A 23,218-nucleotide genomic window follows, 5' to 3' on the forward strand; every position below is an offset into this window, starting at 1 on the left:
AAAATATAGCAGTTCATCAAGGGAGGGACCAGTCTTTCAGATTTTAATTATATGAATATGATGAATATTTATATACCGCTTTTCAACAAAAGTTCTCAAAGCGGTTTAATCACAATCTAAAAAAGAAACATAAGATAGACACCAGCAATAGCCACTGGAGGGATGTTGTGCTGGGTATGGATAGGGTCAGTTGCTCCCCCCCTGCTAAATAACGAGAATCATCACTTTTTAAAGGTGCCTCTGTGCTTAGTTAGCAGGGGACTATCTGGCAATATCACAGTTTTATATTCCGCTATTTTATTAAGCCCTTTCCTAAACAGAAGGGAGAGAGATGCAGTGGAATAGATAACCCAGTGGAAAAAAGGTATCAATATTCTTTTATATTTTCAAGTGCACAGGTAACAATATATAACTGGTGGGCAAAAAACCAACCAAACAAGGTGGCAAAAATGGCACAACTAAATTTTTGCTATAAAATCCTTTAGAGCTTTCCTCCTCCCCCTGCTCTCAAATTAACCTTACCATGTACTCTTACTAAATATTCTTTGTCATCATCTCCTGCAGGGCTAGAAGCTAAACATGTGTATCTTCCAGTGTCTTCCACCTAAAGGACAAACACACAAGTTCAGTTAGAAACAAAACTCAACCACATTAAATCATATTAAAGAAAAAGTGGTAATTGTGTAAAAATACCTCTTGGTTAAACTGGTCATTACTTAAATGGTTGCGTTCAGTTACCTGAGCACTGGATATCCAAAGTATCTCTCCTCCTCTCAGAACACGAATATCATCAGTTTGGGGCAATGGACGCCCATCCTTCATCCATGTGATTTGTGGAGCTGGAATTCCATCAGAAACACAGAAGAGCTCCAATGCATTGTTAACCACTATAGAAATTTCTTCTGGATAATCAGACCCATTAATATGAGGAGGTTCTGCAGAAGGAGAAAGTCAAAGTACTGTATTTTTAAATGCATCCAAATGTTATCTGAGAGCCACAAGAAGAAGCCATGAAGGAACAGTTCCTATGTTGCTGTTGTATAAGTTGAAGATTGAACTTCAACTGCAGCCATCCTTGCCTACGACAGCAGGCATTTTAAGCAGGTAAACTGTGAAAACAGATAAAAACAGGTTGCTCACCTGTAACCATTGATCTGGAAGTTATCCATTGCAGTCATAAGTGTGGGTTCTGCACCTGCACGGGACCATTCGAGCAGAATTGATTAGCTTCTCGAAGCGCTTAAACCCACCCCCTGAACTTTGTGCACTTGCTCTGGGCAGGCTACTGTTCTCTCCTCAGTTCCTGAAGGACCAACATAAGGATTCAACCATCATATGGAACCAGTTCACAGTTTGACAAGGTAAGTAGCACTTCATATTTTATAAACATACGTTTTGTCACTTTGCATACCAGCAGGAGGGTCTTATGACTGCAACAGATAACTTTCAGCTCAATAATTACAGGTGAGCAACCTGTTTATCTAGATCATGATCCATTGCATTCGTAAAAGTGGTTGACTAATGAGTTGTCAGTCTGGAGGTGCAGGGGCGTAACTACTATTAGGCAAGAAGAGGCGGCTGTCTGGGGGGCCCCACGCCTCAAGGGGCCCCCCAGAGGCAAGTCACATGACTATATATTGTGAAGTGTGTGTGTGTATCAGAAAGGGGCCCATTTGAAAATTTTGTCTCTGGGCCCACTCCAGCCTTGTTACGCCCCTGTGGAGGTGGGTGTAGTATGCTAAGGTAAGACCCTTTTCAGCACACCCCTCCCGAAACTGGTCTGAGCTGCAGAGTGAAGGTCCAAGGCATAGTGCTTGGCAAAGGTATGGTCAGAGGACCAGGTTGCTGCAGTGCAGATGTCCCTGAGCTTGATGCCAGCCATATGGGCCACAGAAGTAGTGTAAGCCCTTATGGAATGAGTCCATATGGTCTTTGGGGGCTCTACTTTCTGGTGCTTGTACGCCAGGAGAATGAATTCCACAATCCAGTGGGACAACCTTTGTCTGGAAATTTGGCAACCTTTCACCTTGCCTTTGTAGCCCACAAAAAGGTGCTTTGTCTTCCTATAGGGCCTGATCAACTGTAGGTAGAAGAGGAGTGCACGCCTCACATCCAAGGAATGCAGTGTACACTCCAGAGCTGTCGTGAGATTTCGGAAGAAGGTAGGTAAGTTTATATGAAAGTCTGTAACCACTTTAAGTCTAAACTCAGGGTCTTCTAGGCGATAGCACCACCTTGTCCTCATGAAATTTAGTATAGGGGATGTCAGTGTGAAGGGCATTTAGTTTGCTGACCCACCAAGCGGACATTATGGCCAACAGAAAGGCCGTCTTTAGTGCCACAAGTTTAGGAAGGGCCGTTGCCAGCTCAAAGGGATGCTCCATTAGAGCAGTTAGGACAAGCGACAAGCTCCATTGCTCAGTAGGTTGACAGGCGGGTAGAGGTTGTTCAAGCCTTCTAGGAATCTCTTGGAGTCTGGATGCAATAAAACTGTTGTTCTATCCCATCAAGGGATGACGAGCAGAAATAGGAGCCAGATGGACTTTAATGGAGATGTTGGCTAGCTTCTGCTGCTTAAGGCTTGTGAGGTACAGCAGGACTTGGCGAGATGTTGCAGAGCGAGGTAGAAAACCTTGCCTCTGTGCATACAGCCTGAATTGCTTCCACTTGCTATTGTAATTGACGTGAATAGATTTCTTTCTGTTGTTGAAGAGGATGTCACTCAAAAGCTTATCCTCCAGGAAGTCAAGTTTAGGGTTTTCAGATCAGGATGACTGAGTCTTCGATCCTCCTGTAGCAGAAGATCCTTGCGTTGAGCCAGACACTTGTGGTTAGGGATGTGCATTTTGTTTCAGATACAAAACGTTTTGTGAACAAAACAGGCCATTTTGACTGTTTTGTTGCCAAAACAAAACACCCAATGCTCTAAACAGAAATTTTTGTAGCCAAAACAAAATGTCCCTGTTTCGGATACAAAATGTTTTGTTGTTTCGGCTGTTTTGGAACTCCATTTTGTAATCGCAGAAAGTCTTTCTCCTTCAGTCTCCATTTTTTGTTTTGACATCTGTTTGAATTTCCAGCCCTTCCAGCTCGCAGATTGGCCAGCGAAAGCATGGGCTGATCTGCTGGCAATTGCCTCTTTATCCCTTTTAAGCAAATTTAAGAGTAAATTTTACCCTCATTGGCCAGTTGGGCAGTGTGCATTTCATTGTTGTTGTTTCACACTGTTGTGTGTAGATCAATTGCATTTCGGGCGGGGGGGATGTGGATGTGCATGACCTTTGGAAATCTGCCTGATTTTTTCCAAAGCTCTGCTGTTGTTGATGTGTGATGTTGATGTTATTTGGGGTGGATTGGGGGCAGAAAGGGGGCTTTAGGGGCAGAAGAGTGATTCAGGTGATAGTGCCCCAATGGGTGCCGGCTGCCACCCAGATTCCAAAGGAATTGGGGAAAGGGCTGATTTTAAAAGAATTTCTGAAGTTGAAATGTCTTTGGGGCAGATTCAGGGCAGAAAGGGAGCCTGAGGAGAAAAACAGTGGGTTGGGTGGCAGTGCCCCAAGGGGTGCCTGGCACAACCCAGATTCCAAAGGAATAGGGCAAAGGGCTGATTTCTTAGGAATTGTTGGAAATTTACGCTTCTTTAAGGTCCCCCCACCCCCAGGGAATAATGGAGGTTTCAGCAGACCCATAACTCCACCTGGGGGGCACTGGGGTGGCCGGGAGTGAGTGGTGGTGTAGTGCACATAGGGTGCCACCCACCCCCACGGGTTGCTAACCCATGGGGTGCTGGGTTCTGTTGTTTCTAAGATGTTCTGAGTGTAGATTCCCTGGTAGCATGTGAGATTTTCATCAACAAACCATGAATCCACTCTCATATGCTACCAGAGCATCTGAGTCTACACTCAAAACATCTCAGAAACAACAGAACCCAGTACCCCATGGGTTAGCAACCCATGGGGGTGGTTGGCACCCTATGTGCTCTACACCACCACTCGCTCTGGGCTACCCTGGTGCCCCCCAAGTGCAGTTATGGGGCAGGAATTATGGAGGTCCATCATTCCCTATGGGGAAGAACTTTACAGACACGCAAACTCCATTACATCTTTAAAAATCAGCCTTCTTCCCAATTCCTTTGAAATAATTCTGGCAGCTTCCTTGCCCCCACTGGGCACTACCACCCACCCTACTCTGTTCTGGGCCACCCCTTTCCCCCTAACATGAAGCTATACTTTTGCTAAAACCTCAATTCTTCCCTAAGGGAAAAATCCTATACTTCAAAAATTCACCAAAACCCAGCCCTTTGTCCAATTCCTCTGAAATTTGGGTGGTAGTTTCCACCCATTGGGCACTACCACCCCCACCCCCTAGTTTTTCCCTGGGGCCAGTTTTTAAAATCCAAAACATTTCGGATTCGGATTTTGCAATTTCAAACAAAGAACAAAACTGGGGTGTTTCAGATTGGCTGGTTTCGAACAAAGAACAAAACGGGGGTATTTCAGATTCGGGCCAAAAACAAAACAGAAAACAAAACAAAACGCACAACCCTACTTGTGGTGACCCTCCAACAGTCTGAGTGCTTGTTCAAAGCATGGCTGTTGGGACCACCAGGGAGCAATCAATATACAATCTGCAGACTCCTGCAGGATTTTTGCCAAAACTCTGTTCAACAGAGGGTAAGGAGCAAAGATGTATAGAAACTTCTGACCCCAGTTGAATTGGGGGGTCACACATCGATCCCCTCTGGAGTTGTAGCCAACACTGGCCCTCGAGCAATATTTGGGGCACTTCTTTTTCACAGACGTTGTGAACAAGTCAATTTCTGGAGTCCCCTAGGCCCTGAACAGTGGTCAAAGGTATGCCAGGTTGACCACCAATTCATGTTGTTGCAGAAGAAGCTGTGACCTGCTGAGATGATCCACTAGGGTGTTTTTCCACACCTTTGATGTGGATAGCAGTTACGGTCATTTGTTGAGCTATGGCCCGGTTCCAAATTTGAAGGCTTAGCATGCAAAGGGAACGGGAAACCGTCCCTCCCTGGCAGTTTAGATAAGCGACCATTGTAGTATTGTCTAGGCTGATTTGAACCACCTTTCCCATCAGCGACAGTTGGAAGGACTTAAGCACCTGTAACACTGCCAGGAGCTCTAAAAGGTGATGTGCATTTGGCGCTGGCTCAGAGACCACAGGCCCTGTGTGCGACAATTCTCTACGGCCTCGCAGAGGGCATTTGCGCATGTGCGGCAGTGGCCAAAATGGCCACCGTTCACCTTTATGAGGCCCGAAAGGGCCAAAAACACTACATTTACCCGGCCGCGGCAGCCTCAAACCGAACCGGGCCAGACGGTTCCGTGCACACCCCTAGTGCACATCCACATGGTGGTTCAGCCACTGTAGGTCCATAATTGGCCAGAGACCTCCATCCCGTTTTAGGACCTGGAAGTAGTGAGAGTGAACCCCCTGCCATTGATCTGTCCATCAAACAGGCGATATTGCCCCTTTGTCCAAAAGAGTTTGAACGTCTTCCATCAGCAGAGGGGATGGAGTGTACTTGATCCCATTGAACGATGGCACAGTCATGAATTTTATAGCATAGCCCGTCTGGACAATGGACTCAGCGGTCTGATGTTGTGTTGTGCCATGTGAAAACATGACTTGCCAGCCTGATGTTGGAGGCGGATAGGATGAAAGGTAGCAGAGATGTCCTGGACTAGAGTATTTAGGGGACTGGCCACATGATCAAAGATTCTGTTTGTCCCTATCAGTTGTCTTCAGGTGGGCACCTTGAGAGGCTCTTGATTTCTGGTTAAAGGGCTTCCTATTAAAGCATTGATATTGCTTACAGAAGTCTATCCTGTCTGTCTACTTGTAGGAGTATTGTCTTCTACTGCACTGGCATTATTTAGAGCTAAAGGTCTGTAAAGGAGCCGAAAAGGTTTTAGCTGTAATTTTGTTGGAGATGAACTTCCAGTGCATCGAACTTTTGCACCAACTGTCCTAATGACCACTAGGGGCATTGGGAGTAGAGACAGTGAGTCAGGGTCTCCCTATCTGTCCCTACTCTATGACCCCTGAACTGACTCTGCAGCACTTCCTGTGCTGAGTCACAATCCTTCCTTTCCTCCTAGAGAGCAGATGGAAACATCTCTCTCTCTCCCTACCTATCCACTATGTAGTCCTTTAGATTAGATATAGGTCTTTCCTATCTAAGTGTATTTAACCAATAAATGTTTAGTGTTTAGTCATACAAGGATCTCCATGTGTTTTCTCTAAATAGATGCAATATGCAAACCATCCTCTGCTACCTACTCTGTAACTGGAGAGTGTGCTCATTCCTTAGTGCTCTGCTGTTTTACCTACTGTGGGTAAAAATCAACAACCTCTAACAAATTTTTGATTTTTTTTTTTTATGGACTCCATGGTGGGGTCTGTGGTTTTACAGAAAAGACCCTTTCCGTTGAAGGGCAGCTTCTCCACACAATCTTTCACGTCAAGTTGAAGTGTGGTAGAGCACAGTCAAGCATGCCTCCGTACAGAAACAGCAGTTGGCAATGTCCACAATTTGGTTTCTGCCAGGTGTTTTGCATTGCTCAGCTGTTGTCTGGTTAAGAGAGTAACTTGGGAATGGATATCATTGAACCTGGCTAGAAACTCCTCCAGTGAGAGGTCAGCCTGTTCTTGAAAAAGCTCATCCCAGAGGGAGTGAGCATATTTAGCAAAGCAGACAGTGTAATTAGCAATTTTAACAACTAGGCAGGAGATAGAGTAGATTTTTCGTCCAAGGATTTCCAACTTTCATCCCTCCTTGTCCTCTGGCATGGTATGATGCCTGCTGGTCTTAGAAGACGAGGCACCATCCACTACAACAGAGTTGGGTGGTGGATGCTTTAGTAGAAAGTCATTGGACCAGGTCTCACAATCAGTGAGACCCGGTTTTTCCTGGTGACCAGGAAGAGCGGGCTAAGCCCGCTCTCCCCACTCACGAGCAGGCAGGGAGCCCTGGGTGGCTGGATTGGCTGCCCACACGATGGCCGGCCCCGAGACGGAGCTGGCGGGGGCTGGGGAGCTTGGGGGCCGCGCGGCCCCTGGAAGCCCCAGTATGCCCTGTGCGAGCGCGCAGGGCATACTGGGGATACCCCTGAGCCGGCAGGCTGCTTTTAAGCCTCCCAGCCGGGGGTCTACTTGCAAGTAGCCGCGGCGCAGAGTTGCGCCGCGGCTACTCACGAGCAGATAGCCTGGGTTTGCAGAGCGCTCGCTCCACAAACCGGGGCTAAGGGGCGGGCTACAGGAGCGGGTTAGCTGCTCCAGAACCACCGGGCTCGGCTTCGAGCCTGGTGGTTCTGACGATCACAAAAATTAGGCTAGGATTTTCCTAGCCCAATTCTTGTGATCGTAAGAATAGCCCCATTATCTTCTTCCTGAATTCTATACAAATTCTCCAAGCGCTTGGAGGTGGGAGCAGAGGTTTGGAGAGCCTCCCATCCAAACATAGCAGCTTTCAAGATCACAAGCAGGGAACTGACTGGGTAGGAACCATTGAGTTAAAGAACTTGTAGACAGGGTCATCCACATCCTGAGCCTGCTTCTTTAACTCCAGACCAAGTGCAGAAGCCATCTCAGAGATCTGTTTGTGATAAGAACACATCTCCTCATTAGGAGACATGTTATTATCTGGCATCACCTTGATTGGGGGGTGGTCTTCAGGATGTTCAGAGGAACTCGTGCCAGTAGAGGATGAATCAGAATCATCTGTTAAGATTACGGTATGAGGCCCAGAAGTTGCAGAACCCATCTTCTTAGGGGCCATTTGAATTGAAGAAGTAGTGGCGTCATAGACCACTGTCTGAGTTGGTTGACTCTTTTGAGGACGAGGTTTAGGCAACTTGATCATCTGAGTAGACATGCAGGTTAGCTGGATAGGAGGCCTATGCACTGAGGAATTGTCTTTTTAACCAGCGTTGACATCGAAACCACAGCAGTAGTCAGTGTAGTGACCTGGGTCGACGTCGAGACCATAGAAGCAGCAGGCTTCGGCAATTCTGGTGGAGGGGTCACTTGTGTGGCAATAGGCACCATCGATGCCAAGGATTTGGAACAAGCCTTCCAAAGTCTATATTCCTGGTAATCAGACGGTAGTCTGGGGGAGGTCAGCTATGCCTGTGAAGCATCCCCTCCTCCGCCTCCATGAACTAAGACTTGTGGGATAACATAGTTGGTTGGGACTTCCCATGGATGTGGACAAGTCTGCATTTGGAAAGGCTGGAAAGCCAAAGGTGTTGACTGAGTAGAGAGACAAGTCCAAGATGGTGAAGTTCCCAGGGTTTTCAATATAAAAAAACAAGTCCTGGCCTCCTCGGTGTCGAGACCTTGGCTAAGAAACCCATAGAAGGTCAATGTCGATGGAGTACTTTCAGTGGAATCCAGCATATTCAAGAGGCATTGGGCAACACTGGGTCCCAAGCCAGCTTCCAGATCATCATAATCAGCATCAACATCAAAAGAGACTGGGGAAGACACAGGACAGAGAGTATGCTGCGTATGGAGAGTGGCTGGAGACGGAGATTGCCCTGGCGTTGCCACAGGTGACAGGGAGCGCTCATGGCATTGAGTGGCCAATACCATGGCCAGCATCAACTGCGTTGTCACTGTCGACTTCTAAGCTGGGCATTGTGCTGTAGACATGAAATAATCTAGTTCCACAATTTCCGGCGTCGATGGACGAGATCAAGGGGTCATTGGGGCTGACTGAAGAGTCGCCGGGGAAGGCGTAGCCCGCAAAGGGACAGGTGTCAGCTCGCGCCCAGTCTTGGCACCTTTCCCCCAATGCTTCTTGGAAGGTGGTGCCATCAGAGCCCTGATGTTGAGACTTGTGCCGCTTTCGATGGGTTGATTCAGAGTGTAGCTTAGGCGCCTTAAAGGTGTCAATGGAAGATGTCAGAGCAATCTGCGTCGAGGTTTTAGATGGTGCAATGGCAGACCCCAACACCGACTTTGACACAGAGCTCGATGTCGATCTTGATACCGTACCAGATTTTGAAGGTACCGGGGTGTCCAACAGAGATCCTGGCATTGGCGTTCCGGGGCACAGGGCGTCGTCATAAAGGGCAGCCCGCAAATAAAGGGCTCTATTTTTTCTGGTCTGGTGGGAGAAAGTAAGACAAATCTTACAAGTAAGGGCATTGTGCTCTTCCCGCAGACAAAGTAGGCAGAGTTCATGGTTGTCTGCTGAGGGAAGTTTCACATTCCAGCAGAGATAGAGTTTAATGGTCTTTTTCTTATCCATAGTGATTAAATAAAATGATAAGAATACTCAAGTTGACCAACACAATGGTGGTCAGAAAGGAAGTGAGGAGAGAAGGCTAGCCCACCCAAACAGAGAAAGTGCGCCATGTGCAGCGGGCGGGGCTACGCGCTTTCAGGAGCCAGTCAATTCTGCCCGAATGGTCCCACACAGGTGCAGAACCCACTCTTATGAGTGCAACGGATCATGATCCAGATCTACTTATTACGTGATCACCATTTGAAAACATTACACCTGACAGCTTTAACCACTTGGGAAGTCAATAGTTTGTAGGCACCAATCACACAGTAAGCCAGGCTTCACCGTGCTCCCTACTTCCTTGCCCCTAGAGCTTCATGATGATGCTCAGTACCTGGCTGGACCCTGGGGACCAAATAAGTGGTTGGCTCAGCACCTTAGTTTAGTTGCCAAGATTATTACAGCCTAAAATTGACTAGTATTCCAAGATTTTTAAATCACCACGCTCCCAAAAAAACCATAAAAATATTTACCCAGTACTTTAAGAGTAAAATGTTTCTTAACTTCCCCAGCTTCATTAATTGCTAAACAGGTATATTGGCCAGTGTCATCAGCATCTGATTTTGCAATATGAAGGGCCATTCCTTGGTTTTCTAAAGTCACATGGAAGCCAAGATTTAAAGGATGACCATCTTTAAGCCATGAAATACTGGGTGTTGGTGTTCCATCAACCAAACACATAAAAGAAGCTGGATTCCCTTTTACAACAGTCATTTCTTCTGGTCCTCCACCATTATCTATGTTTGGGGGTACTGCAGAGAAACAACAACATAATGGTAATCACGCTATTCATTAAACGGTGAATTTTAACACAGAACTTTAAAATTGAATCTATTCTATATTTTGAAAAAGTTGTTTGTATGTTTGTTGTATGTGAAATAAAATCATACTTCCCAATGACCTACAGATAACAAATTTTTCATACACAATCTTGCTACTGAACCTAGCTGAATGGACTGTGTAATATACTTGGGGAAAATTTAAATAACTTTTCTTTGTAGTTTTTAAAAGAAATTCTGAATATCATACTTCCCGATTACTTAGAGATACCAAATTTGCATGAACAGTCCTGCCTCTTAAAATAGCTGAATGCATCAATTTTTTAACAATGAAATATGCTTGGGGACACATTTTTAAAAATGGAGGGGTTGGGTTTAACAGAAATTCTGAATTAATAATCATATTTCAACTGTTATTGTTCTCCTTTTTAACGATCAATAATCAGATCAATAATTTCAGAACAACATAATGGCCAAGAAAAGCAGAAGAACCTTCTTGGATTCAAATTTACCATGGTTCAAATTTACCATATGTGGTCATTATACAATAAAATGAATAATGTTTGAAGTTGAAATCCTACAAATTTCAAACGGTTCTTTTACTTCCCTTTTGTAAGCACATTAATAAAAAGTCTCTATATTTAACTTCTTGAACTTTCCTAGAAGTGTAATCTACACAAAATGACTTTGCTCAGTCAGTGATAGGCCTCACTATATATATCTATATATATATTCAGCCTGCGTTTAACACACTAAAAAGAAAACATCCAGATTCCAGCATCCAGTTTTCAGCACATCCTTTCTGAGCCAATAAAAGTAAATGGGAGCCGAGAAAAAGTTTTCCTTTAAGCATATGCACAAATTGAAAGTTTCCTAATACTTGCCATCTGGTTCAGAATCAGGTCTCCACTGAATTTTCTCCCATTTCAGGATTTGCATCAAACACAGCATGCTTGCCATAGCTAACTGCAAGCACACACACAAACACACACACGCGTACGGGCGCACACACAGACAGTGTTTTGCTGGTGTACATTGTTCCCTCAAATGTTGCTTTTTGGGAGCCATTTTCTATCTTTTCCCTCCCAGTTCTGAGCCTTATTTGCCCACACTGCCCACACAGTTTTGTTAGTGAGTATCCACAATGTCATCATATTAGACACAGAAGCTCTTCTCACGATCTGTGAGAAGAGCTTCTTCCGGGTCTGTGGGGAGACCGCTCTACCTACAGATGAGCAGCCGCTTGTAGATGGGTGGCCTGATTGGCTGCCCATACAACAGCCGGCAGAATCATGGAGCCAGCAGGGCTACGGGGATCCGGGGCTGTGTGGCCCCCAGAAGTTCCAGGATGCCCCGCACAAGTGTGTGTGGCATCCTGGAGAGGCCCCCGAGCCCGGGAGGCATGTGGCAACACACAAGCAACGAAATGAGGTTAACGGAGCACTCGCTCCGTTAACCTCATTTAAGGGGAGGGTGCTTTAGGCGGGCTAGCTACCTTGGGAGCACCAGGCTTGCCTGCGAGTCCAGTGGTTCCTACAATCCATGGAAAGCAGCTAAGTTCAAACAGGTTGCTCACCTGTAACTGATGATCTGGTAGAGATCCGTCGATATTCATAAGAATGGGTTCTGCGCCTGCGCAGGAACCCCACGGTATCCATGCCTGAGCTCGTCGAAGCGCCCAAGCCACGCCCCCACGCTGCTGCGTGCTATATAAGGCGCGGCTCAGGCGCGTAGTCCCTCAGTTCTTGGACGACCGCCGTGGAGGACGATCATCTAAAGTCTTTCCTTCTTTTTTGTTTTGTTTAAATTAGGTAAGTTCATCCATTAAAAAGGGGGAATATCCTGAAGAGGATAGAAGCCACACACCTATACGCACATAGAAGTAGCACTACTGCAGAGGGGAAGGTTGGGAGGGTCTTATGAATATCGACGGATCTCTACCAGATCATCAGTTACAGGTGAGCAACCTGTTTATCTGGTTCGAGATCCGTCGATGTTCATAAGAATGGGTGTTTAGCAAGCTCCAGTAGGAGGAGGGAGCAGTAGTCACAACAACACCTGTTTCAAAACACTTCTCCCAAAGGTGGCCTCTGCCGCAGAGCGTACATCTATGGCGTAGTGCTTAATAAAGGGAGACTCCGAAGACCAAGTTGCGGCCTTACAGATATCCCTGAACGAGACCCCAGAGAGGTGTGCAGCAGAGGAAGCTTCAGCCCTGGTGGAGTGGGCTTTAATGGCTTCTGGAGGTGATTTGCCTTGTAGATGATATGTCAGGAGAATAAGCTCTACCAGCCATCTGGACAATCTTTGTCTCGAGATTGGGGATCCTTTCCTTGGCCCTTTATACGATATGAATAGACGAGTAGAGAGCCTAAAGGGTTTTGTGCTGTCTATGTAGTATAGGAGCGCACGGCGCACGTCTAGAGCATGTAACGAGCGCTCCAGAGCAGAAGTAGGGTTCCCAAAGAATGTAGGTAAGATGATATCCTGGTTCAAGTGGAAGTCGGATACAACTTTTGGTAGGAAAGTAGAGTCTAAACGCATGCGGACTTTGTCTGGTTGAAATAAAGTATAAGGGGGGTCCACCCTGAGAGCCGCCAGTTCACTCACACGTCTTGCTGTTGTGATAGCAATCAGGAAGCTTGTCTTCCAAGAGAGATGTTTAAGGGAGGACGTAGCCATGGGCTCAAAGGGAGCCTGAGTCAGTGACGAAAGAACCAGCGATAAACTCCATGGTTCTACTGGCTTTCTGATTGTAGGGTACACATTTGACAGGCCTTTCAGGAAGGCCTTGCTCAATGGGTGCGAGAACAGTGTAGAGTTGTCACTGCCCGGATGGTATGCGGACAAGGCAGATAAATGGACTCTCAAAGACACGTTGGCCAGGCCTTTTGCTTTCAAAGACGTAAGGTATCGTAGAACCTCCCGGACTGAGGCTCGTTTAGGAAGGAATCCCTTGGAGCGTGCATATGACCTAAAACGGTCCCACTTGCGCTTGTAGTTGCGGCGCGTAGATTCCTTGCGCTGGTTGAGTAGGATATGAGTCAGCAGACTATCTTCCACACTGTTAGATGGAGGGTTTTGACGTCCGGGTGCAGGACGAGACCTCCGTCTTGAGTGAGGAGATCCTGGTAGGAAGGTAGGTGCTTGTAGCAGTTCTTCGCCAGTCTGCGTACTTGCGGAAACCAAGGTTGCCTTGGCCACCATGGAGTCACTAGGATGCAGTTGGTTGGATTGCAGAGAAGACAAGCTACCACTCTGTGTATCAATGGCAGGGGGGGAAACATGTAAGGTGTCTCTAGGGACCAATCCAACTGAAAAGCATCTCCGAGAGACAGACTGTCGTGGCCCGCCCTTGAACAGAAGCGATCGCATTTCGTGTTCTCTGAGCAAGCAAAGAGGTCCACTGAGGGCCTCATCCACCGGTTGAAGAAGGGAGTTATCACATCCGTGCGGAGTTCCCATTCGTGCTGACGGTCCTGCAAGAAGACTCTGCTCAGGTCGTCTGCCAGGGTGTTGTCCAGGCCCTTGATGTGAACAGCCTTGGGGTAAATGCGGTGTAGAATACACCAGTGCCACATTTGAACACTGAGAGCACACAGACTCCGGGAGACCGTCCCTCCCTGGCGGTTTATATATGCCTGGGCGGTTGTGTTGTCGAGGTGGATCTGAACAATTTTCCCTTGAAGGACAGGTAAGAATGACTGTAGTGCTTGAAAAACAGCCAGAAGCTCTAGGAAGTTGATGTGCAATTTGGCACGTTGAGGGGACCACTTCCCTTGAATTTTGTGGTTGTCGCAATGGGCCCCCCAGCCCTGGAGCGAGGCATCCGTCGCCATCCAAACCGAAGGGGAGGGGGATCGAAAGGGTACTCCCTCGAGTAGGTTCTTCCGCTTGGTCCACCAGGAGAGCGACCGGAGTACATCCGGGGGAAGTAGAAGGCGCTTTGATTGACTGTCTCTGATTGGACGAAATACTGAAAGAAACCAGAGTTGGAGCTTTCTCATCTTGAGTCTCGCATAATAGATTACTGTATTGCAAGCTGACATAAGGCCCAACAGACGTTGAATCATACGGGCTGGCTGTAGGGGATGATCTTGAAACTCGGAGATTTGGTTCAGGATGCAGTTGAGTCTCTCCTCTGGGAGAAAAGCTCTTTGTTGTGTTGTGTCTAGGATTGCCCCTATGTAGGAGATTATAGGTGATGATTCCAGATGCGATTTTTTCCAGTTTATCTCGATGCCCAAATCGTGAAGTAGGTTCACTACATATTGGATGTGCAAAACTAACTCGTCTTTGACTTCTGCAGTTAGGAGCCAGTCGTCCAGGTAAGGGTAGACCAATACACCCCTGGTTCTTAGATGGGCAATCACTGCTGCCATACATTTTGTAAAAACCCTCGGAGCGGTGGACAGTCCGAAGGGCAATACATTGTACTGAAACACTTTGTCGCCGACAGTGAAACGTAGATATTTGCGGTGGTCCGGACGTATATTGATATGAAAATAGGCGTCCCTGAGATCCAGCGTCGCAAGCCACTTTTCCCCCTGGAGTAGTGGGAGGATCTGTTGCAACGCCATCATACGGAACTTTTTGGCGTGGATAAACTTGTTCAGACAACGGAGGTCCATGATGGGACGGATCCCCCCATCCCTCTTGGGGATCTGAAAATAGTGTGAATAGAACCCCGTTAGCCTGTCTGCCCATGACACCGGGGCAATAGCCCCCTTTTCCAGAAGCTCCTTCACCTCCTGCAGAAGCAGCCTCGAGGAGGGAGTGCATCTCACCCCCGTGAAGTGTGGAAGAGTCCTGAATTCTATTGCGTAACCATATGTGATAATCTTCAGGACCCACCGGTCCGATGTTATGCTGTGCCATGCGGGGGCATGGCTTGCCAGTTTGATCGTTGGCAGGGACGGAAGGATGGAGAGATCCGTCAGTGCTGGTGGAGAGGCCCCCGCTGGCAGGGAAGGGGGGGTGTATGGAGACGGTAGGGAGGTTGGTGTCGATGGGCAGTCCACAGTTTCAAAGACGCTTTTGGGGTTCTTGTGGCTTCGCTCGCTGTGATTGAGGAGCCCTTTTCTTATTATAGAACGGGCGACGTTGGTAAGACGAGTAGGGCTTCCTAAAGTCACGCCTGTCTTGTGACCTGTAGGAAGGTTTGAATTTTCCATAGTTGTTCCTGTACGTTGATGTTGAGGAAGAGGTCGAAGGATGCGAGCTGAAAGTTTTTGCAGTGAATTTCGATTTCTTCAACTGCTCCATAGTGGAGTCAGTTGTTTCACTGAAAAGGCCAGTACCATCAAATGGTAATCCTTCTATTCTTTCTCTCATATCCATTTGGAGTCCCGTAGACCGCAGCCAAGCGTGTCTTCTCAGGGTTATTGCTGCCGCCATTGCCCGAGATTCGCTCTCAGCTAGATGTTTGGCTATGCTGAGCTGTCTGCGTGTTAGGTCTCCAGAGTTCTCTAAGACTTGGTGGAATTTAGCTTTAAAGTCTTCTAAGGATAGGCAGTCCAAATCTTTCTCCAACTGTTCCCAGAGACCATGAGTGTACATTGTCGTGCAGGCCGCATAGTTTGCTACCTTAATAGAAAGGCAAGAGGTTGAATAGATCTTCCTTCCCAATAGGTCCAGTTTTCTACCTTCCTTATCAGGAGGGACTGTGTACCTCTTGCCAGACTTAGACACCGTGGCACAATCTATTACTAGAGAGTTTGGCGCCGGGTGTTTGAGCAGATAGTCGTTATCCCTATCTTGAATTCTATAGAGACTTTCCAATTTCTTTGACGTCGGGGTGGAAGTGTGGAGGACTTCCCAAGCGCATTTCGCAGCCCTTGTAATTACTGGTAACATTGGAAGGGCAACTGGGGCTGTCATTTGAGTCTTCAGCATAAATTTATATACTGGGTCCTCGATAGTTGCCAACTGTGACTGGATATCTAGACCAAGAGCATCAGCCATGGCCCGAATCTGTTTGTGGTATGCTTTCATTTCATCATTTGGTGAAACATAAGTTACCGGTGCCACAGCCGTAGGTGGTTCCACAATGGAACTGGTGTCCTCAGGGTCGGACTCAAAGTCAGAGGAGCCGTAGTGTTCTGAGGGAGAGGCAGGCTGCAGTTGAGCGTCTTCAGCACCGTGAGGATCCGTTTGCGTGGCTGAATTACTTTGTAGTTTTAGGAGACTTGTCTGTGTAGATGTAGACTTAAGGTGGAGTGGTGAAGTCTGTGTGGCGCAATGGTTGTTCCTGGAGCCACACGTTTGGGTCGCAATTGTCGCAAAAGTTGCAAAGGGATGAGCAGGTGCTACTTGTCTCCAGGGTAGGTTAACGCCATCTCTGTAGGGACCAGCTGGAGAAGAGACCCCTAAGGAAGGGTGTCTATAACCACAGGAGTGCCAAGGAGTGTGTGGCAAGTTGGAGGATGGTGGAGCTGGAGGATGAGACAAGGTAGGTGTTCCTCCCTCGGCTTCAACGCCCACTGAAGGGAAGCCGGTAAATGTCGAGCGGCCGCTCGACGTCGAGTCCAGGAGAGACAGAAGAGATCGGGTTGCTGCTGGGAGAGATTCTTCGGCATTGACATCCACCATCTGGAAAGTCGGTATCGGTGGTCGATATCGAGGGGTTACTTGCATCGATGTTGACAGGACTGGAGTGTGCAAGGTGGACGGCGCAAAGGCTGAGGCTTGTGGTGTCGATGGAGAGGCAGACGAAGCCAAAGGCGTTGGAGCTGGTGAGAGAGTTCTTGTTGTCGGTATCGAAGCTCGTGGAGATCGCTGAAGGTTCGAAGCCTGTTCGTCGTCGGGCAAAACTCGTCCGGCGTTGAAAACAGGGTTCGACGTAGTCAGTTGATGTGGTTCGGTATCGAGCACTCTCAACGTCGACATGCCGGTAACGGGAGAATGCGTCGAAGGGGCATCCACGTCGATAACTATCGGTGTCGAGGAAACGGGTAGCTCCTCCAGAATCACCGTCTGTACTGCGAAGTCAGTCGACGTCGAAGGTCTCGACCTCGATTCTGATGACTGCGCCGCAGAGGGAGATGGTGTGTGTCTCCGCGGGCTCTCGTGAGTCTTTCGACGTTTGGAGTCAGTCGGAGTCGAGAGGTCATCATGTCGATGTTTCGAAGCCTTATCACGGTCTTTGGAGTGATGTGAGGGCTTCGAGGTAGAAGAGCCTGAGCTCTTTGATGACGTCTTCTTTTCGAGTGTCGAGTGTTTATCTGAAGTCGAGGCGCTTGTCGACATAGACGACGTTTTGGCGGGAATTATGTCAGAGGTTTTTTCTCTGCTCGACGTCGAAGAAGGCTTTGGCGCCTTAGATGTCGACGGTCGAGGAGTGCCCGGTGTAGATGGGCTCAAAACTTCATCGTAAATCGCCGCACGGAGGCGAAGAGCCCGATTCTTTCGAGTCTGTTTCGAGAAAGACAGACAGATTTTACACGAGGAGACGTTATGCTCCTCACCAAGGCACAAAAGGCAGAGGTCATGAAGGTCCTTGGAGGGTAACTTAGCCCTGCAGCCTTCACACCATTTGAAAGATTTTTTTCTGTCAGCCATAGCAAGGTCGAAGCCGTTCCGCGTCCGTTCGCCAGAAGTCACCGAAGCCAGTCCAAAACGAGAGCCAGAGATTTCCGAAAGCCGTTCCGTAAGTAGAGCCAGAGAATTCCGATATTTCCAGTCCGAGTCAAGAGGATAGATGAACAACCGAGGAACTAGACGAAGAGGCACGGACCGCAGGTCCAGGACACAAGGCGGTCGGAAAAGAACTGAGGGACTACGCGCCTGAGCCGCGCCTTATATAGCACGCAGCAGCGTGGGGGCGTGGCTTGGGCGCTTCGACGAGCTCAGGCATGGATACCGTGGGGTTCCTGCGCAGGCGCAGAACCCATTCTTATGAACATCGACGGATCTCGAACCAGATCCTTAGCCCACTTTCTGTGGATTGTAGGAAGAGTCTCATAGTGTTATTACATCAGTGTCAAAAATGGACAAATAAGCTGAGCAGGGGCGTAACTCTAATAGGGCAAGGGGAGACAGTTGTCTGGGGGCCCACTGCCTTGGCCCCCCCCAGGGGCAAGTCACATGACTGACTCCCTCAGCCTCGCACCCGCCCGGGCTTCCTTCAGTTGTATTCATCCTCTGAAACTGATGTGAGTGTTTAAAACCTGGAACTACCAGAACAGCATGTCTTTCTCTAGTACCATTTAATGACTTGCATCATCCACAATTTACAAAACCTTAAAAAAAATAATTTAGGATGATGTTCTATTGTGGCACATAGGTTATATATATGCATTTACTATGCTTTTTGTTACCACTATTCAGCCTCATTTAAGATTTCTTTACTTCATGAGCTGAGCTTCAGTGTGGGGGGGGGTATTTTAAAATCTTGTCTTTGGGCCCACACTCCAATCTTGCTACGCCCCTGAAGCTGAGGATAGTAAATGACAAGGAGGAAAGAACAGCACAGAAAGAGCACACATGTTCAAAATAAATATCCAAACTGCCAAAAACAGAGGCCCTTTGAATACAAAACAAATAAGGCTCAGCCCTATTGAGTATCAAAAGTAAACAGTTAATAGTTCAAAAGGCTAAAACCTTATTTCCATTAAGAGTTTGAGGTTTTTAAGAGTTTTTCAAGAGAAAAACATAGATGTTGTGAGGCATTTGGGAGGTGTATATTTGACTCAGAAGTGGGACAAAAATTAAATACATTTTATATCTACAGACACACACCACATTTAAGAAATTAACTCATGGTAATGCTATAATTATACTTTACAACACAAACTGCCTTACCGAAAACCCGAAGGCTATGGTGCTTACTGCTAACACCACCTCTGTTGGAGGCTACACATGTGTAAATGCCAACATCAGCTATCTGTGCTCTTACAATCCTGGAAAGGACACAACCACAATCATGTTTCAAAAGGTCACAGCATGGAATGCATTATTCTGCTTGCTGTACAGCACACTGAAATTTACAGTGAACCAATTCCCATCATTAGATTATTGTTAGTGAATTGTTTTTATGAACATACGAAAATTACATTCATCGTTTGCTGAAGCCATCAATAGTGAAAAGATGTGCTCAGTAACCGCTCCTCAACCATTCCCTCTGAAGAGAAATTATTCTCTTTTGTAGAGCTTCCTACAACGTATGGCCTCTCAGCTGAAACAGGCAAGGTGATTGTGATGGGCTTCCTTTGTTCTGAGAATATAATAACTTGCAAACTCTTGACCATTACAAAGAGGACAACCTGTTGCTATAAAATCTGGATAGGTTTGGTGACAATGCCTTACTGGATCGCCAGCTAAGCACTAACTCCAAAACTTGCACCAATCCTGAGAATTTTGCAGGACTGGCAACAGATTACCAGGAGGCAGAACGGAAGGCACTCACTATAGTTCCATCTCTGAAATAAACAGGTTTGAGTTTGACTAGTACTTGGATGGAAGGTTGTCCAGGATGGATCTCTGGAGGAAGAGCAGAATACAAGCATACATAAATGTTATTGATTTTACTTTCATTTGCCTTCTAATCCTTCACCTAGCATCCGTTGGCAACCATGAGGAATAAAAGATAAGGACAGAAACTGAAAGCAGATAGGTCTCAAACAAAATGACTTTTGTTCTCTTAATCAGAAATGTGATAATTAATAACTCAAAAGATAGGAACATAAGATACATGAGCCTCCAAAAAGCCTGAAAAATTGCATCGCATGTGATAACACTGTGGAAAATAAATGTCAGCAGTCAATGGAGTAACTCCATTTATTTCAGGCAAACAGTTCTCCCTCTTCAGATCTTGTTACATGCAATGGATGGAGCTTTCTGTCCAAAGTGGGTGTAGTCACTGAAACAGAGTACAGCTTACATAACTGAAGCCTTACCTGAGAATATGCCCAGCTGACAACAACCGGATGTGTGAAGAAACAGAGAGGGGGAGCCCATTCTTTAGCCAATTGATTTGTGGAGGTGGAGTGCCCACAGCTTGGCATTCAATGTTTACTGAAGTGTCCAGTAGGGCTATTAGGGACTCAGGTTCATCCTTATTGTTAATTATAGTTGGTGGAACTAAATATTGTAACCAAAGGGGGCAAAATAAATATTCAGCAGTTAATATTTGAACTTATTCCTCAAGAAAAAGCTCACCTTGTCTTGAACCCCAAGATGGCAGTAATACCGCATTTCCAATCCAAGAAAACATTCCCACAGTGCTCCAAACTAAACAGTATCCACATGTTGCAATCGGCATCCTCCTTGACGCTGTTCTCTTTGCCAGACAACTGCAAGCCATGCTGAATTTCTTTATAAATCTATCTCAAAACTGCCTGTAGCCAGAAAGCAGTTCCTGTTTAATCTATCAAAGGAGGCAAACATGATAACTACTGTGTCTTAACATGTATCAGTTGCATCCTGTAGTTATGTGGTGCCATATTGTCCCAGTGAGTTCTGCTTTCTGGAAGCTACCATTCATGCACTTCTCAACTTTTCAGCACAGAAATAACTTTAGGTTAACTCTCAGCAAGCCCATCCTTTCTGTAGCCCCAGCATACCTAGAGAGGGAAAAGTGAGGCCAGGAGGGAAAAAGCTAAGGACAATGATGTAATCTCAGAGGCTACTCAGTTAGCTAGGCAGTGCTCTAGGGCCAAGAGTTTTCAGATTCCATAATAATGTTAGCACCATCCAACAGTAAAAATGTCACAGCTACGGAGAAATTTCAAGTTATAGTACAAACACTGATCTTTTTAAAAACTTGAACCACAAGCATTTGCCTTCCTGCAAAACACTCTGCAATGGCAGCTGGCAATGAAGACATGAAGGGCCAAAATAGAAAACCTACCATAACTTGGAGGATTTACAAGGGCTGAATTAATACATTCCTAATTTTTATTGTTGTTATCATGCACAGTGAATATTCGTTGCGTCTTGATTTTTCAGCTCCCCTCCCCAAAAACCTTTAGTACTTTGAGGGGCCACAAAGTTTTGAGGCAAGTCCTAAAGGGAAATGCCAAGAAAAGCTCTGCAACTGACTGACTGGGATTGCACAGCTTTGTGGCTGAGTATGCAGAGCTTCCCCCAGAGGCCTCCCATTTTAGGTCCTGTATGGGGTCAGCACAGCAACTTCAGTGGCAGTGGCAGAATTTCTCCATACATGTCCCTTTAGGTTTTGGCTAGGAACAACTCCAAATCTGAGAAGCTGCTCCCATTAAAATTCCTGTAAAAACCAAGCATTCTTGCACAGGATGCCTACTCTTCTTTGGAAAAAAAGTTCTACCTTTCACCAAAAGGGAAATTTCTGATACAGAAAACTGAAACTTACAAACATTTCACTCAGCTCTTGCTTAAGCATCTTTGTATACTTTTTGTTGCCTGAAATTAGTGCTTTCATGAATTTGCTATCTGTCAAACTACAGAGGTGCTAAGTAATTGCACCTCAAATTTTCTAAGAATAACAGTTTTTAGACAGGGTACACAAAGAATATTGTTTTATCCTAAAATACTAAATCCTGCATCTGAAAAACCTGGCCAGGTTATCAAAAAGTATTTTGGCATTATCAGATTAAAAATGGCTGACATGTTACACTGCGGGATGTGGGTGGTTATGAACCACCTGTGCCACAGTAGGTGTGTAAAAGAACACCTGTAAAAGAACACCTGTGGTATTGTGCAAGGGCACTCTTGCCCTAATATTTAAACTTGCACAATTGCATAATTTCCAATGTATGGAGTGTCATGGAATGCAATTGAACAAGTTTAAGTATTAGCACAAGAACACTCTTGCACAACACCTCCGGCATGTTTTACACACCTGTAGTAGTGTGGTCCGTTCAGAACCACCCATGTTCTACTGCACAACATGCCAGCCAATAATTCTAAGCTTCTTTTTACTTCTGTGTTTCATTTCGAACTGTCATCACTAGCTTTAAGTACACGGCATTGCTCGGGCTTGTAATAACAGTTTATAGAATTATGTTATTATGTTTATAGCATATCCATTTTCCATCTGTCTGTCTGTCTGTGCAGGGTGATTGTTGGGGTTTGCGGGTACTCTATGTTACCTGTAGGGTCATAGGAAGTCACTTTGCCAAGTGTGGTCCCAATAGCTCAAAGGGTGTGGGCATGTATACGGAGCAGACAAACAGACATTCAATTATATATAGATTTGCATCCCCCAAGACTAGAAATATCTGCACCGTGGAGATTCATGAGGAGACCCCCGACCGGGAGGCTAATAGAGCCCAGTAAGGCTTTACACACAGATCATGTGTAGAGCCTCACAGAGTCACAAAGATGTTATGAAAGAGATGCCTCTAACTTGTCATGTTAAAAAAACAAATACAACTCACCATATACATTCACATTGAAAATTCGGTCTTCTTCTCCTGCAGGATTGGTAGCTACACAGGTATATTTCCCTGCATCACTTGTGAGGGCTCCAGAAATGTTTAGCAAGCTGCTGTCTGAAGTCAGGCTGGAGGAAGAGATTGTAGAAAGAGTGAAATTTTAGAAGTATGTTCTCAGGAAACATCCTTGATACAAAGAGCAATGGACTGAATATAGACTTGGGGCTCTGAGGTCATTACCATGTAATAATAAAAACTAATTAATATACGGTTCAGTAGAGCGTTTAAAATGCTCCACATACTGTACATTCTGTCAGCAGTCCTTACAACACTGTAAGGTAATCCTATATTGTCCCCATGTTGCAGATGCAGGGTTGAGGCAGAGAGTGAGAAGGTTGCCGAATGAGTTTGTGGCAGAGGCAAGACTGAACTGGGAACCTCCATGTTCACATCTCAGTCTCTTAGATGGCGATCCTATGAAGACTTACATGAGGCCTTACAAGGCCTTACTTCTGAGGAAAGACTTTTAGGATTACAGTGCATGCCACTCTAATACACACATGTTCTGATGTTCAGTGTATAATACATGTTTGAAGTTAGCACACGAATCCAGAGTGTTTCTATCTAAAGAACACAGGAAAAAATTGAATCTATAACCACTTCTGTTCCCTGTATCCAAGAATAAAAGATTTTCCCTCATGGAGAATGAGGCAAATATAAGGCAAATGTACATAAGGCAAAATCTATATAATTGGAAGCTGGCTAAAATA

The 23,218-nt window shown here is 46.1% G+C and overlaps 1 protein-coding gene across 13 annotated transcripts in view; it reads right to left on the bottom strand.

Moving 5' to 3' along the window:
* HMCN1 (hemicentin 1) overlaps window positions 1-23,218 on the bottom strand; it is a 409,401-nt gene that overhangs the window by 74,457 nt on the left and 311,726 nt on the right. For 12 of the 13 annotated variants that reach the window (XR_008305548.1, XR_008305547.1, XR_008305549.1 and 9 more), the window contains 6 exons: window positions 22,452-22,576; window positions 19,992-20,175; window positions 18,898-18,995; window positions 9,790-10,068; window positions 739-935; window positions 523-604 (listed from right to left, as the gene is read on the bottom strand). Coding sequence is in view for 9 of the 13 variants with exons in the window: in XM_053242914.1 (XP_053098889.1) it covers window positions 523-604; window positions 739-935; window positions 9,790-10,068; window positions 18,898-18,995; window positions 19,992-20,175; window positions 22,452-22,576 (965 nt within the window). In the remaining 4 variants the exon portion in view is untranslated. The remainder of the gene's footprint in view (window positions 1-522; window positions 605-738; window positions 936-9,789; window positions 10,069-18,897; window positions 18,996-19,991; window positions 20,176-22,451; window positions 22,577-23,218) is intronic. The other variant, XM_053242912.1, reaches the window with a different exon arrangement.

This window comes from Hemicordylus capensis, chromosome 4, assembly GCF_027244095.1.
Source record: "Hemicordylus capensis ecotype Gifberg chromosome 4, rHemCap1.1.pri, whole genome shotgun sequence".
Classification (NCBI taxonomy): Eukaryota; Metazoa; Chordata; class Lepidosauria; order Squamata; family Cordylidae; genus Hemicordylus; species Hemicordylus capensis.